Here is a 17,959-nt window from a genome sequence, read left to right as displayed (position 1 = left end):
TGATGAAAGAAGGATTTCTCATTGTTTCAGTTTCTGGTTATAAAAGCATTGAAAACCTTTCCAATGTGTGTACTCGCATCAGTATAAAATCTATCAGATACAGTTATGTACAGTGGGCCCTCTCCATATGCGGGGATCCGTTCCAGATCCCTCTGTGTATGGAGAAAAATGCGTACGCTCAAACCCATTGGCTGTAATGTTGAGCGCTTCCATGTTTGGCGTGGCGCGTGCACCACAGGTACATGCATCATTCATTGTTCTACAGTTTAACCTTCCGCATAAGGTTAAAGCCATGTATGGCACAGGCACGCTGTACTGTCTACTTACATGTTACTTTCTGCAAAGAAGTACCTTATATGTTAGGATTTCATCAAATTAAGGAATCCTTTATTTGCCACTTTTCTACCACATGAACCCCACTGAACATAAAACATATTTCAAAGAGAGATGTATGGCAATGAAGACACACAGGACATTCTTGCGCTTGTAGCTTCAAATATGGTGGACACTCATCAACTAACAGACCGTTATCCATTGACCAATAGAAGCAACGGACAGCTCAGCAGCCAAAAGTGTGCACAACAAGGTAGGAAATCCCTGGCTGAAGTCTCACCTTACCCATGGCAATCAACAGGACAACCTTATAATAAATAATAATAATAAATTTTATTTTTATTTTCTGCCTCTCCCGATGGATCGAGGTGGGATTACAACCATAAAACAGAAGTTACATCTAGATTACATACAATAAAACAATACATCACTCAAAAAATGCAATTTGAAACAATAAAAACATAATCTAAAATGCACAATTACAGCCAGAAGTGGGATTTTTCTTAGGTTCTTTATAAAAGATCAGGTGGGTAGGCTCGCCAGAAGAGATCCGTCTTAAGTGCCTTCTTGAAGGCCTCTAAGGTGTTAATAAGACAGATCTCTTCCGGCAAGTTGTTCCATAACTTGGGGGCTATGGCTGTATATGCTCTATGGGTATGAATGTCATTGACATCCAAGTAAACAGGGTCACACTTAGCTTCAGGTTTGGGGGTGGGGCTAGGCAAGCTATCCTTGGTGGTCCTCTGCCCACCTCATTATCAGTTGCCCACCACTTACTAAGTGATGGGCAAACTGTAGCACCAAGTGGAGCTCCAAGTCCAAATGTGTCTGCTGGCTGGCACTGCTAGGTAAATGATGCCAACCAGGACTCATACACTGAGCCCAGAGTTCGCCACATCACATTCAGCAGCTTCATGCCAATCAGTCTATCTGAGCTCCAGTGATAGTATCTTCCTTTTGAGTGTTGGTACAGGATTGAAGACTAACTGGTCTTACATCAGTGTTTCTTTCAACCAGAACTTGGAAAAGTTACTTTGGAGGGGTAGTATAGTTCACAGGATCCCCTAGCCAACTGTAGGTTTTCCAAGTTAAGCTTTGAACCCTAACTTTGATTCCACACACACCCCATATATATAAAGTGGGAATAACAAAGAACAACCTTTTGGGATGATTATGAACACTAAAGTAATGGACATGAAACATCCCATATATTATTAAAATCACTGTTCTTTTCCTTAAGAAATCCAAAAAGGAACTATCATCTGAAATACAGATCTTTTAGAAGGCCTTTACAAAAAGAACTGGAAGCTACATCAGTCACCATAAGCAAAGTCAAATTACCCAAAGCATGGCAGATACATACAAATAAATCCTGCCAAAAAAGCAACTATAGCAACTATAACAACTGGTTTTCCTACAACTGCAGAAGCACACGGAAGGACATCAGGCCAGTATGTGTAGCCAAGGGTCCGTAGGGGAATTTTTATTATTGTAGTTTAGCTCAAATATTGCAAGAGGAGGGCCTGCTACGACAGCCCTTGCAGAATCGTCTCCCGATGTGTATACGGAGTAGACCAGGGGGTCCCAATAAATGGAGCTGAGACAGACTTCTAGAATTAATAACCAATTTATTTATAAGGGGAAAAACACATACGATTCACTAGCATACACACACACATACAAGGCTCAGGAAAAGCATAGGTTAGCATGGAATAGGATTTTAGGCATCACTGGGGTGATACGTACCAGAATGTAGACTCCCTCCAGGAATCCAAATGGAATATGATGAGGATGGCATGAGGCTCAGCCATGGAATGACTGGCCAGGAGCCAGGTCAGGGCTCAAGGGGACAGAGCTTCCCCCTGAAATCCAGACTGGCCCAGTGAACAAGCAAATCTGGGAGTATTTATAGGCAAAATCTTGCTTCTGGTAAAGGTGCTTGATGGTGAGAACAAAGGTGTTTAATTACTTTCTTTTCACCTGGATGTCCCTGTCTGATTGTCTTAGTGGTCTTAAGCTGCTCGGACAACAGACCTGGGGAGGGAAGAGCCTCAGGCAAGGCAAACATTTGCTCTTCCTGGTCCTATAATAATCCTCTTATGCGACTTCCCCAGATATGATGATGTGGGTGCTCCTCAGGGGTGTGTGTACATGTCCTCATGCCTTGCTGGCAATGGTGGACAGGCTATTAGAGTTCATCTAGGGGTCATAAAGGGTTATCATTTATACCAAAATTTATATGGAGCAGCATGGGTAACATATGGACCACTGGGAGAATACATCTTTTCCCTCCAAGGAAGAAAACTATGGTGAAGGGAATGTCAGCCTGTTCCTAGACATCAGTTTCCTCCTGCTTCTCAGAAAACAGCCTTGCCCAATCCTGTGCCCTCTAGATGTAGTGAACTATAATGTCCATCAACCTGAGACAGCATGACCAACATTCTGGAACAGGAATTGATCACTCGAGGGCAATGAGTTGGGAAAGAATCGGACGGGACTAGGAAATGATGGTGTCTGCCTTTGGCGTGAGAAATAAAGGAAACCACAAAGTTGCAACATTTTTATTCAATAAAGGTTACTAGCCAAAATAGAGGCGCCTGGACCCTATTGGATATAAATCCCTGCTTATAGCTCATCAAAATTGTTCTGGCATTGTCAGTTTCATATTTCTTCTCTGCACACCTTGATACAGAGAATATGAGCTACATAAAATGGTAACTATCTTTGATTACCTTTTAGCAATGTACTATATGTGTGACTTGCTTAATCTCTCCCCAATGATAAGGTACAAATGCATCAAGACATCCAGGGGCACATACCAGCCCTTTCAAATTTCATATTATATGTTGGGGTAATAGTTGTTAAAGAATGGAAGAAAAACAAGTAATGTTTTAAACCGTTCCTGATGTAAACTACTGAATACAATTAAGAACATAAAGTTAGTATTTCTGTGACTTGTTTAGAGAACAAGTACAGTTGGCCCTTCACATTCGTGGACTTGGGATTCACAAAATCAGTTATTTGTAATCTGAGCCTGAGCCCTGCCCAACTCTTCCTCCCATGCCAGGGACAGCTGTAGGGACATGGGAGGAGGTGAGTGGGGCTCACATACAGGCTCCCCTTGCTGTTCTTCCCCTGCCAGGCATCAGAGGAGGAGGTGGGCAGGGCTTGTATTATTCACAAATTTCCCACATTCGCAGGGGTCTTGTTCCCCTAACCCCCGCGAATGTGAACTGTATTATATAGTATTATTGGTATTTTCACATCAATAGTAATTTGCTTTCTTAAGCTTGTGATCATAGTAAAAGCACCTAGACATTAATTTTTGTATTTAATTACTTTAAACCAATTTAAAGTCTGGGAGTTAGAATGACAGAAGTAACCAGCTAAGGAAGACTTTATTCTTTTGATGATGAACAAAATGCTAACAACTGATAATATTAGCTACAAGTCTAATGAGACATCTATAATAAGTAAAACAAACCAAGAAGGTCAACCTGCTCTTTAAATCAGAATTAGTAACACACAAGTTTTTTTATTCTTTAATATGCTTGCTTGAACAGGATAATCACATATATATGAAACACAAAGCAATTAATTACACATAAACTGCTTTAATTACACATAAACTGCTTTAGGACATTTCCACACACAACAGAGCTTCTTAGGTCCACTCAAAAGCAAAACTTCCATAAGACACACTTAATCGACTTAATGGTTGCTGAACAACCAGAATGTTAAAAACAATGGCACAAATGAATAAAACTGTCCCAGATTTTAAGCATGACTTGGGGGAGAAACAGATCACCCAAAAAAGGGTGGACTGGGGCCGCCAAGGCCCAAATAGGAACAGAAAGGACCAGCTCCTATTTGGACTAGCATAAAGCCAGCTTTCCTGGCCCCACCGCAGCCCCAAGCCAGCTTTTTGGTGCTCTGGCAGTGTGTAAACGCCATGCTCCTGGAGTGTGGTGAAACTGGCTACATCTGGTTGGCAAGGGTGGTTTCCAGGTGGCTTGGGGGAATGGGGTGCATTGTCAGCATGCAAGATTCACTATTTTGTAAGGCCATTATTATTATTATTATTATTATCATCATCATCATCATTATTATCCTACCCTTCTTCCAAGGCTCCTATCATCATCATCATCATCATCATTATTATCCTACCCTTCTTCCAAGGCTCCTATCATCATCATCATCATCATCATCATCATCATCATCATCATCATCATCCCACCCTTCTTCCAATTCAGGATAGCTTACAATATTTTAAAAAACACCATACAGTTAAAAACATACAAAAATAGTATACATCCTATATTCCCTGCTTCATATAATGTGACCAAGGAGAAAGAAAAGCTGTGTTCTGAACAAAAAAATACCACCTGAATGTCCCAACTTCTTCTTCTTCTTCTTCTTCTTCTTATTATTATTATTATTATTATTATTATTATTATCTCGCCTTTCCAACTGGATCGAGGTGGCTTACAACATTAAAACAGCATTAAAATATATTTAAATACAAAATAAACTAAGCAGACACATAGGGGAGTTGTTCCAGTGCCTTGATTGTTTTGGCTGCCCTTTTCCACACCTTTTATTGCTCTACAATATCACTTTTTTTAAGGAGAGGTACTGGTATATGAGATTCATTCAAGCAAGCAGTTAAGCAGGATTGAAAGGTCAATATTGTTTGAGGCTATCAAGAAACTCATCAACAGAAAAACAAGTGCCACAATATAGTTTTAATTACAAATTAGATACCACCAAAGCTATTTGCTTCTGAAGATGCACATTTATAATTTGATTACATGAACTTCAATAAAAATCACAGCATGTGCTAGAACAAAACTGTATTACAGCTTATGCTTTTTCCTGAAATACAAAGGGCAACAAAGGTCTAGCCCTGTTTTGGTGTCCAGATTATGGGTTAATAAAAACAGAACAAGCCAGACCAACTTCATTTGCCAGTCACTTTCAGTACACTGAGAACAACAGTCTAAAGAGGAGAGTCTCTACTTCATGTAGAGGCTCTTCACATGACCAGGAACTCTGAAATGCATTGCACAGTAAGGTTGCATGTATAACAAAGAGACCTCTTCTTTAGACTGCAATGGCAAAGTGAGCAAGCTCACCTGATCTCTCTTCTTGTGCATTCATATTTATATGAAGACAAAACCTCAGGATAAGAGTAGCCTATTTTGCACTGCCCATACAGATTTCAATGAATTCATGCTATAGAAGAATTAAGAAAGGGGTCCAGAAAGCTCAATGAACGAGAACAAATGTCATCCTGCACCTCTCTCTAAACTGCGTAGACAGACATGTGCTGGCAATCCAATGCAGCAATTTCTGAAAGGTTTTAACATACCACATTAAGAGTAACTGAATGGCAGATCCTTACAATGAATACAAACAGACCAGCAGGTAGAATTAGTTCTGATGGAGATTACATTTTATTTAACCAACCACCAGACAATAATTTCACAGTGTGCAAATAAAGGATGGTTGATCACTTGGGAATGAACAATGGAGAGCAATGGCAAAACATGAAAGCACCAAAATGAGAAAAATTTTGCTTCATATACAGTGCTATATAAGCTAAGAAGAGGGAAAGAAAGCAATGTGTTTGTGTGCATGCACATGTGTGTTTTGGTTTTTTATACTGCCTTGTTCTAGACCTAGCGTCTCTATTCTGGCAAAATGTGTGTGTACTGTTTGACAAATACACTGGACACAAAAGTTCAAATAAGTTGCAGTGGCGGCATTACTCTGATCAAGCTGATGTGTAGCCACAAGACCATATCAGGTTCAATAAACAAATGGCAATTCTTCATTAACTTCAAGGAACTTCAAAGCCACCCACCCGACTGTAAGAGGACATCTAAAAGCCTTCTTGTGAATCCATTAGCGGCATTTTAACATTAACTCCAATGGACAATAAGCCAATTGTTCCTCTCTCAATTTAGTTACAGACTCACTCCATTAATTAGACACCTTACAATTTTAAGCATTTTACCATCCAGACAAAGTCACCCTGCACCTATCTCTAAACAGAGCAGCTGTCAAGAATGATATACTTACTGTGAATGCCAAGATCAGGTTTGGATTTTGTTCCAAGGAGTCATTAACTTTAAAGTTGATTCTAACACTTCACAGGAATTTTGCAAGTGCCACTACAAGAAACTGGTTTTGTGTCCTCTAAACTGAATCCAGATTATAGCTGATCATCTGCTCACCCACCCCATGTCTTTCGGCCTACATGGCAGTGGTATACAAACTGTACCAAGGGCGTGCAGCCTTGTTGATCCTCCCAGGCTGCTCATGAATGAATAGATGATTGAGCATGATAATTCTTGAAAAATGCTTACTTTGAGGCATGGGGAGCAGAAGAAAGACATGGTAGTACTGGTGGTTGCAAAGGATATCAACAGCATGTTTTGGATGTGTCTTTACCTACTCTCTTTGGAATCTGCTCTAAGGATCTGATCTATGCTAGGTTCCACTCTCTCCCCCATAATGTTTCATGTAGACATGAAACCACTGGGAGTTATCTTCCACAGATATGGAGTTCCACTGCATCAGTATACTGGCTCTTCTTAATTTTAACTCACACTGCCAGCCTTGAGACTACCACCAGGTCAAATATATATTTGCAATAAAATCATCAGCAGCCTGAAATATGCCATTAAGCTCAAAAGACTGGAAAGGGGTATGACAATGAAGGAAAGGGTTGCTGCAGATTTTGAAACCTAATAGTCTTCCAAATCTGACTGTGAAAACTTTTGTATTATCTAGACACTTGAGAATTGCCAGCAAATTAGCTTTTATTACTATGCTATTTTGTTGATTTTGATCTTCTATCATTTAATGGATTTTAAATGGTTTTTTAATTTTATAGATTACTTAATGGTAATTTTAAAATACTTTCTATGTGCTTTTACTGACATACTTGCATGTATTTTAATCTGTATTGTTTTAATTTTTGTAAGATGCCTTCAGTCCCAATATTGGAGAAAGGGAGGGATATAAATGAAAAAAACAACAAAAACCCCAACAGAAGACTCGTTTTCCCAATCTGGTGCCCCTAGGTGTGTTAAACTACAATTCTTATCATCTCCATCCATCTAGCACAACCATCAGCCACTGAGACTGAGAGTGATGGGAGATAAAGTCCAATGTATCTAGAAGGCCCTAGGCAAGGCTACAGACTAGCTTCTGTCATATTCTTCCCACTCAGCTCATACTGCAACATCAAAGAACAACTCTCCTGAATAGGCTTGTGTTGCCTATCAACCTATGGTGACCTCATGAATTTCACAGGGTTTTCTTAGACAAGGAACACTCAGTGTTGGTTTTGTAAGTTCCTCTGAGATATAGCCTACAGCACCTGCTATTTGTTGGCAGTCTCCCACCCAAGCACTAACCAGGGCTGACTTTGTTTAGCTTCCAAGATCAGATGGGATCTAGTACCTTTAGGCTATTTAGGCTTATTATCCCAGTAGAATTTATCCAAGTAACCCGCCTCCCCCCCCCCCCCCCCCCATCATTGCAGGCATGGATAACCATTGGACCTCCAGGTTTTAGGACTACAACTCCCTTACTAGGTGAAGAAGATGAGAAATTTGGGACACCCAGTCTCCCACCCCAATTCATTTGAACTGTTCGTCCATTAGTTGTTCATCCATTTAACATAAAAAGGTCCGCAGGATTTCTTTTTAATGGCATTTAAGTCCAATCCTAATAACTCTAAATACAGATTTCTCTCTCACTCTTATCTTGGCAGGCAGAGAGGAATTAAACCATTCCTGCTGTTGATTAGTGCCAGTTGTACACCTAGAATGCAGAAATCTAGGTTTCCAACAATCAACAGCTGAAAAACAACTGAGCATGTGTAACAATATTTCCATCTTCAAAGAAAAGGTGAGTCTGGAATCTAGGGCTTTGTATCAAAAAGCCTGGCAGAAATTTTAGGCTAAGTTGTATAAGTCACTTCACTATGAGCCAAACTATCATGTGGCACATATATGCCTTTTACAGAATAAGCAGACAACATAACTCACGTTGTCCAAGGGTAAAAATTATAAGTCCCACTAGATCAGGATAGGGAAACAGTGGCCAGCAGACCTCAGGCATCCCCCAATGCCACTGGGGATGGGATTAGGTTTTTTAAATTTTATTTATCTATTTTTTAAAAAACTTGTTTGCCTCTAAATGCCCTCTAGGAGGCATGGGGAAATTTTCCCATATTCTTCCCTGAAGGGCTATTCTAGATTCAGAAACGCCTTTTTTCTAGCAGGAAATCACTCTAAAGATTACTTCCCCTGGTAAAAAAAGGTTCCCTTAGCCTAAAATGACTTGAGGGCATTAAAAATGGCAAAATTAAGCCTCATCCCTAGATAGATAGATAGATAGATAGATAGATAGATAGATAGATGGATGTAGGGGTGCAGGGCAGGGGGGAGTCCCTCTGAGTTATCCTGGCAGACCAATGAGGCCTGGGGGGTCTGAGTTTGCAAGACCTGGGAAAGGCAGTTCATAACCAGGGCTCTTGAAGATGGAGCAAGCTTGTTTTCTGCTACTCCAGAGAACTGGGCCCGGAGCAAAGGATGTAAACTGCAGGAAAAGTGATTCCAGCTCTACATTAGGAAGAACTTTCTAACAGTAAGAGCTGTTCAACTGTGGTACACAGAGAGTGGTGCAGTCTCCTTCTTTGGAGTTTTTAAAACAGGGGCTGGATGGGCATCTGTCAGGAGTGCTTTGATTGTATATTCCTGCACAGCAGGGGATTGGGCTGGACGGCCCTTGAGGTCTCTTCCAACTCTATGACTCTATGCCTCTCATTTGCAGGGTCAAATCATCTTCATCAAAAAAAGCAACTCCCGTTTTCACCCTGAACACACTACTAGATCCATAGTCTACAGACAAGCCCTCTGTAGACTATGATACAATCCCATGTGCACAGACCCACAAGACAGGAATGCCAAACTCAAAAAATTACAAAAAGCATTCCTCAAACTACAGTACCCACCACATAAAGTGAAAAAACAAATAAACAAGGCAAAACGTGTACCGAGGAGTCCAGGACTGATCTATTACAGAACAAATTAGAGAGGGGAAAACAACAGAACCCCACCAGTGGTCACATACAGTTCCCAAATAGGACCACTCAAGCGCAGGTGCTACAAGATCTCTCTACGTACTGATTCTGCTAATGGTAATGCTTGAAGAAGAAAAAAGATGGAGAATTCATAGCTAATAAAATACTTTTTATCATTTCAGAAGAGAGCATGAGAAGATATTGCCAACACATCCAGCTGCAAAATCAGAGCACTCTTCTCAGCTCTTAGAAACTACTGCTCTTTCAAATTATCTTGCTTCTACATATAGTATCTGGACCAAAGTGTTTTGGATTTTTATAAAAATTCTCAACAGCCTGTTGTGATAAGGCAACAATTAAAGATCTTATATTTCAGATGTAAAAGATATAAAGATTATTTCTAAAGAACCAATTAAAAGAACAAGTACAAATTCTCTCAGGGAATCATGGTTCTATTTCAAAGTCAATCATGGCAGAGCCATGCCTATTTTGTCTACTGCAGACATTATGTTCATGATATATGTCCATTTGTCCACTGTTGTTGTTAACTACTGTCAAGTTGACTTCACGCAGCGACCCATGAATGAGAGACCTCCAAGTCCCCTTATCATCAACAGCCCTGCTCTGGTGTTGCTTCTTGACTGAGTCCATGCATCACTGTTATATGATAACAGGTTGAGGCACCCTTATCCAAAATGCTTGGGACCAGATGTGTGTGTTTTTAATGTGTGTGTGTTTATGTATCTATATATAGAAAGAGTATCTGGACCAAAGTGTTTTGGATTTTTTAAAATTTCTGAATACCTGTAATTATATATATGTATGTACGTAATGAGATATGTACAGAACCCAGGTCTAAATACAAAATTTATTTATATTTCATACACACTGATGATAATTTTATACAATATTTTTTTCATAATTTTGTGCACGAAATCAACTTTGTGTACAATGAACCATCAGTAGACGAATAGAAGAAAACACGTGTTATCAGATGGTCCAAAAACTTTTATTTCTGAAAAAACCTAAAGTGTTTTAGCTTTAAAGGTCCACTTTGATTGAGAATATAGACTGCAACTCCAGAAATTTCTGATATTTGCTCCTGAAGTAGGCCAATTGGTGATAAAGACAAAATACCTTCAGCTTTTTAAGAGATAAATGTTTTTGGACCATCACATAAGCATATGGGATTTTGTTTCCTTCTGTCCTTCTTCTACTATGAATATATGCTTTGCACTTTTTTGTTCTGTTCTTACACTGAACCATCAAGTAAGAAAGTAAAGGTGTCACAGCCACCTATTAAAAAGTTTGGGTTTTTGGAGTACTTCAGATTTTGGAATTCCAGATAAGGGAGGTTCAGCCTGTACAACAACCATAATAAAGAAATCCAGAATATATTGTATGTTGCTAGGAAGAGTGTGCCTTTAATTATCCCACAACTTTCTCTTGTTTATAGTTTTTCCCTGTGAGCGCTCAAGCAATCACAAGCAAGGGTTGTGGAAAACTACTATGAACCGCCAAGTAATCTTTGTGGGTTTTCTGCTCATTCTTTATCAGTGCAACAAGACACAGTAAAAGGTTGGCTGGAAGACAAAAATGCTGCAGGATATGGTTCAGTGCAATTGGGTTAAAGGAATAGAGCTATCATAGTCTCTAAGCTAGCATCCCCCAAAGGTGATGTGAATATAACTAACCTTAGTGGATTCATTCAAGAGACAGTATCGTGTGTACTACATATACGTGACTATTAGTCCTTATGTATAAGTCGAGGCAGTTTGGGGGCCAAAATTATGGATTCTAATTTTAATTTTAATATGATCTATGGATAAATCAAGGGTAAAACCTAGGGGCATGTAACAAAGAATCTAAAATTAAGGATGAAGGAAAGGTAAATGATGCAAAAGAACTTACAAAATTCCAGCAGACATAACTGTGCTCACACTAAAAGGCTGGATGGATGAGAGAGCAGAAGGGGGGGGGGGGACAGTGCTTCCAGGAGAGATCTTGCCTTTCACCAGAGGATGCTTCCATTTTTAAAAAACAAGAATTACAGTACAGTACTTACACTGTCCCATGGATAAGTCGACTCAGGGATTTTGGGGGTCAATTTTTAGACTAAAATGTCTAGACGTATACATGAGTATATACAATATCTACTCAACAGCATTCCCCAAAGCTACAACATTCCCAATTAAACTGGGGGGGGGGTCCCCAACCAGAAACCGTAACAATTTGGGGGTGAAAAAAATCTATAGTGTAAGAAAATCCAAACTAATAAATATAAAATAAATTGGTTTGCACGCAGATCTTCTAAGCCGAAATACTATATCCTGAATCACATAACCCTGAGTATACAAACTAACTCCTGCTAAAACAGTGTCAAGCAAACTGATGATCTAAATTACTTTATGGTTTCCACTATGTTCTTCCACCATCTGTATATTAAAAAAAATCCTTCACACATACAATCTCTCAGCCTTGTTCTGTGTCACACATCACAGAAACAGCTTCAAGACAAGAAGACCACATTCACAACTTTGAACTGGCAATGCCGGTTAAACAGGTTCAAACAGTAATGCCCACTCTTGCTCTTCAAATATCATACAGATTATTGCTGTTGCCTTCAAGTCATTTCTGATTTACAGTGACCCTAAAGTGAACTTAAAATGGGTTTTCTTGGCAAGACTTGTTTACAGGTGGTTTCCCCTCTGCAATCTGTAATCATAAAGATTAGTCTTCCCCAATCTTGTGTCTTTCTGAACTGAAACTCTCTAGATTTCTTGTCACTGACCAGGACCTCAGCTCGATTAAACTATATACCTCTGCAACCTACTGGACAACCTCTGTAACTGTCCTATATGGCCAGTTCCTTCTTTGTGGGGAGGAGGCAAGATCTCAGAAATGTCTGTATATGTCTGCATAGCCAAATGTAAAATTATTACAGCAGAGCTGAAGCCACTGGAAGATTCCAGCAGATCTCAGTGATGATGCCATCATTTCATATCTGGTCATGGGAGACAGTTCTGAGATCCTGCCTGCCCCAGAAAACAGGTAATGTCCATGCAGGGGGGATTCAGTAAGTCCAGAGGGGGTTGGGATACTGCAGAGGAATGGGGAGGGGGTGTTACCAACCCCCACACATCAAAAGAGTTGATCCCCAACTTAATCGGATGCATTCAAAATACATGTGAACAACAAAGATTCAACTCAAGTTCTACCTGGATTATTTCCACCATCTGAATAAGTCCTAAATCTCTCTATCTCTACACAGATCCCTATCTCTCACTCAATGACCCCCCACCATCATTATCATTATTTTATATCTCACATTTCCCCCGATATTGAGTCTTGGCAGTTTACAAACTATTAAAAGCAGAAAAGACATCGGTAAACATACATGTTATTTTAAAAAGCAATCAAACAATCTATAGAACTAAAACCTTTTTAAAAATTATGGAAATACACACACACACACAGAGCATTAAAAACACACTGCAGTCAATTCCTGTTGGAATAGGAAAGTCTTTGCTTGCTGGCAGAAACAGAGCAAGAAGAGAGTCATTCTAGCCTCCCTAAGCAAGTATAGGGCCAACCGCTGATAAAGTCCTCTTCCTTGTACCAGCAAGAATGCCTGGGAAGGTGGTGGGCCTGACAGAAGGGCCTCCCCACTACCACCAAATCTTAGTGCTTGGGGGGCTCATACAGGGAGAGATAACAAACCCTCTCTGAAGAAATGTGCCACAAAACCCCCATGATAGGTTCGTTTTAGTATCACCATTAAGTCAGAAACAATATGAAGGCACTCAACAACAACGATGGTCCTTCAGATATTCTGGACCAGAGCAAAATAGGGCTTTATGTGTCACAGCTAGCACTGTATTCTATGTTTTTTTCTTCTTCTCAAGAATAACAGAAGTCTTCTCTTAAAGGGCTACAAATTTTTACTGGTGTAAGTTTTTGCAGACACCATACTTCATCAGGGACCCATGTGGTTACCTCCCCTAGGAATTCCCTTATGAATGTTATTCTTCAGAAAATAATGGTGACAATTCCATAGTTAATATTACAGGAAGAGCAACTATAAAGTTCTGCAAGCTATGGCAACAAAAAGCCAACTTTAGCCCCCAAATGAAAATGGGATAATACAGTAAAAGAGATGTTGGGAGGGAAAATGCAGGCAGATGTAACTAGGATATCCATAGGTTGCAGGATGTCTGCAAGCTTGAATTTGCCCACTAATATTGTACATGTGAGCATGCTCACACACATAGTTTCATGTGCTACCCTTCCCCAGTCTATGTGATTCAAGCCAATACGTACCCACCACAGACTCAAGTGTATATGCATTGGATGAAGACAAGGCATGTGGCCTAACAGATGGTTTCTAGGGCCTTCTTCCCTCACGCCTGCCCCCAAATAGGGCATGCTATACTATTCACATTGTTAACTCGTCATGTGCTGCACCAGTATTTACGAAGGCATAAAACTATCTATTCTTGCGATACTTGTGTACGTCAATCATCGAAAAGTCCACAATGAGCCTTCTATGTGTACAATTTCTAGCATGTTTCTGAAAATACCAATATAAAAGGCAAATTTTGTATATGATGGAAAAGGAACCCAGTTGGTTTTAAACAATGATTTTTAAATTAGGATATGATGGTTTTAATGTGTCCTAGATTTAGGTGTTTTAATGGTATTTTAACTATGTTTTACGGTGTTTGAATAATTTTGTGTGTTTTAATCCATATTGTGTCCCACCTTGAGCCTTGGGAAGAGGCGGGTAAGAAATAAAACTTATTACCATTATTTATTATTATTATTATTAATTCAGATAGTCTCTCTTATACTGCAATTCAAGTGACAAAAAAGATAGACTGGTTTGTGTGTTTCAAGAACCAGCAGCAAGATCTCCATGTATATTCATCCTTTCAATTAAAAAAAGCGTTCAGAAAATACTAATTGTAAACTAGGACACACAACCCTCTTTTTCTTTGTTGAAAAGGCAATGGGGAAGTTCTCGCCCTCATTGTAAAAAATAAAAAGGAACGCATGAGGGCTGCGGTGGTTTGAGCAATGGACTGTGACTCTGGCAATCAGGGTTCGTATTGCCACTTGGTAATGGAAACCTCTGGGAGACCTTGGGTAAGTCTCATTCTCTCAGCCTCAAGGGATGCCATTCTCTGAAGAAATCCTGCCAAGAAAACCCTGTCATAGGTTCACTTTTCGGTCGCCGTGTCAGAAACAACTTTAAGGAACAACAACAACAACAACAACAGGGCTGCCTCCTTGTAATTCCGAGGGCTGTCATTCTGTGAGATACTTATCCTTCTCTGTCAGAGAGCTCTGGTGCCACAATAAACTACAAAACCCAGGACCGCATAGCGTGGAGCCATGGTAAATAAAGTGGTGTCAAACTGCATTAATCCTGCAGTGCAGATGCAACCTGGGAAGAAGCCCAACACGGGATGATCAATATCTCAGAAGGCACTGCAGACACAGAGCTAAGGGTGTATTTGTGGTCTTTCAGTGTGGATACGCTTCTTCAATAATAAAAGGTTTTGACACAAAAGAGGTGGCCAGTGAGCACAAATGTAGCATAATGGTTTGAGTGTCAGACTATGGCTCTGGAGACCAGGATCCAATTCCCAGCTTGGCCATGGAAACCCACTGGGTGACCGCTGGGCAAGTCACACTCTCTCAGCTTCAGATGAAAGCAAACTCCCTCTGGACAAAACTTACCAAGAAAACCCCATGATAGATAGGGCCACCATGTCACAAACCCAGACTTCAAGGTCTCCAAAGGTCTGTGGGGCGATGCGCAAACCCACCAACCCTCCTGTCCTCCACAACCCTTGTGTGTGTGTGTGTGTGTGCAAGAGATGGAGGGCCCCCTCTCCCACCCTGAGTCCTCATCACCAAAGAGGAGGCCAAAGCACACCACAAAATGTAGATGGAGGACATGGCCAAATAAAGAGCTGCAAACCCTCCCATAACTGTAAATCTATGCTTCTTAGCCATGCTCAAAATGGAGGCTGAAATGGAGAACGCCTGGCCACACTGGAGAGATAATAACCCGGTTTGGCAGCGCTTTAACTCTTTGTCTGGCTGTTTGCTATGGAATTCTGGGAGTTGGAGTATGTTGTGGGGCCCATGGGCTCCACAACATACTCCAACTCCCAGAATTCCATAGCCTTGAGCCACAAAAAGAGTTACAGCGCTGCCAAACCGTGTTATGTCTCCAGTGTGGACGCAGCCTATCCACAAACACCCCGCCCTGCCCTCCTCGACCCACTCACAGGCGACATAGGCGACCAAGGCGAGCCCCATGAGCAGCTTCATCCTCCTGCGGCTGTTGAGGGCGGAGAGCACGCGCTGCAGCCTCCCTTTGCTCAGCATCCCCACCTGGGCGGGGAAGGAGAGAGGACTAGCCTGGGACCGAAAGCATCGGCTACACGAACCAGGGATGCACCGCTTCAGAGCCGCTTCGCTGGGAGCAACACTATCGGCAGCAGCAGTTTCCTGGCCGCCACATTGCGCATGCGCGCCCGGGGCGCTCTACACACACATTCCCCCGCCTCCTCCAGCCCGCAGCGCGTGTTTAGCCAGGCAACGGAAGGGGTATGATGTCACTCACGACGAAGTGCGCCTGCGCACGGAGGAGGAGGAGGACGCTTTTTGTGGCGCGCGCATGCGCGCTCACTTGCCTCCTCGCTCTCAACGTTCTGGGCGCGCGACAGTAGCTTTGACTGTTTTTTGGACACACCCCTTTAACCGTCGCGCCTCTGGGCTGAGGGATTCTGGGAACTGTAGTTTTGTTATTATGGCAACCTTCTGACAGAGAAGGTTAAATGCCTCCCACCCAAGCTATAATTTCCAGAACTCCATAGCATTGACATCCATGGCAGTTAAAGGGGTGTCAAACTGAGTTATTTTCTGCAGTGCAGATGCAACCAAAGTTTCCTGTTTGGTCTTGCCTTCATCCAACCCATATTATTATTATTATTCATCCAACACTTATTATTAGTCATCCAACACATATTGTTGTTGTTGTTGTTATTGGGCCCATACAGACAGGCCAAAATAAAGCTGCTTCGGGTCACTTTGGAGATATGCTGTTTAAATGATGCATGCGCAAAAGCTGAGCTCCAATCCTTAGGACTGGAGCATGTCTTTGGTGTGGCTTCTGGACTCTTAGGACGCATGCATCATTTAAACAGCATACCTCCAAAGTGACCCGAAGCAGCTTTATTTTGGCCTGTCTGTTCAGGCCCTATTATTAAGGTTTATTTATATAGCATTGTAAATTTTACACAGCGCTGTACCTAGAAACGATTAAAATAGATAAACTTGGCTATGGCGTACATGCTACAAAAACAAATATATAAAGTCGAAGACTTTCATGGCCGGCATCCATAGTTTTTTGTGGGTTTTGGGGGGCTATGTGGCCATGTTCTATAAGAGTTTATTCCTGACGTTTCGCCAGCATGCCACAGCTGCTGGCAAAGCCTCAGGAATAAACTCTTATAGAACATGGCCACATAGCCCCCCCAAACCCACAAAAAATTAAATATATACATACTAATACAGGTTAACGTTCAATAAAATAAGACAGACAACAAATTAAAATAAGATACTTCTCAAACACTAGGGTTTACAACAATGTCTGCCCTACCACCAATGCATATGATGTTGTCCCTACAATTAATTGTAGGTTAGCCTCCCCCTCATTGACACTGACACTGATATTGATACTGATACCCCGGCTACCCCACACAGATAGAGGTTCTCCCCTCAGCCTCTCCACCCTAATTTTAGCCCCTTTTTTTCCTTTTCTTATCTGTATTGTAATTTATTTTGCATAATTTACTTTTATAGTTGGGATGGGGTGGGGGAGGGAGGGTTAGGGTTCGGCTATTATTTTAAATGTATATTTTACGCATTGTATTTTATTGCTTTCTTGTAACCTGTCTTGATTCCTTCGGGAAAGGTGGGATATAATATATTATTATTATTATTATTATTATTATTATTATTGAGATACTGCTCTGTACATTTTGCTTAACCTTATATTTGCCTGACTTGATCATTATATAGCTGCTTAATTTGAAAATTTGGAACTAAACATCAATAAAACAGATTAATTATAGTACAGTAGTTTGTATTAAAACTCATTGAACCTGGTCGTATATATAGTGTCCCATTATTATTTATTATTATTAACCTTTATTTATGAAGCGCTGTAAATTTACACAGCGCTGTACATGCAATCTTTTTAGTTAGAGGGATCCCTGCCCTCGGGCTTACAATCTAAAAAGACATGACACAGAAGGAGAAGGGAGTGGTGGAGGGAAAGGGTAAGAGGTCCAGCAGTTCCTCTCTACCTCCAAGGCCTGGACCAAGGCAGATGGACAGGAGGGAGGGCTTGGCTTCAAAATGGAAGGTTAATCATTATCCAGGGAAAATACATACTCTCAAGTAGGATAATACATATATAGTACATAGCAATACAGGTAATGGTTTGAT

The 17,959-nt window shown here is 40.9% G+C and overlaps 1 protein-coding gene across 2 annotated transcripts in view; it reads right to left on the bottom strand.

Moving 5' to 3' along the window:
• Positions 1-15,987, bottom strand: part of LOC149319251 (UDP-glucuronic acid decarboxylase 1) — a 52,302-nt gene extending 36,315 nt beyond the window's left edge. The window contains exon 1 of one of the 2 annotated variants that reach the window (XM_089511379.1): positions 15,733-15,987. In XM_089511379.1, the coding sequence (XP_089367505.1) occupies positions 15,733-15,832 (100 nt within the window). In that variant the 5' untranslated portion in view covers positions 15,833-15,987. The remainder of the gene's footprint in view (positions 1-15,732) is intronic. The other variant, XM_089511378.1, reaches the window with a different exon arrangement.
• Positions 15,988-17,959: the final 1,972 nt, after the last annotated feature.

The sequence above is a fragment of the Sceloporus occidentalis genome, unplaced genomic scaffold (genome assembly GCF_023333645.1).
Source record: "Sceloporus occidentalis isolate IW3139 unplaced genomic scaffold, rSceOcc1.0.p SCAF_2, whole genome shotgun sequence".
Lineage (NCBI taxonomy): Eukaryota > Metazoa > Chordata > Lepidosauria > Squamata > Phrynosomatidae > Sceloporus > Sceloporus occidentalis.
Note: the sequence above shows the minus strand (reverse complement) of the source record. Positions and strands in the feature narration are given on the sequence as shown.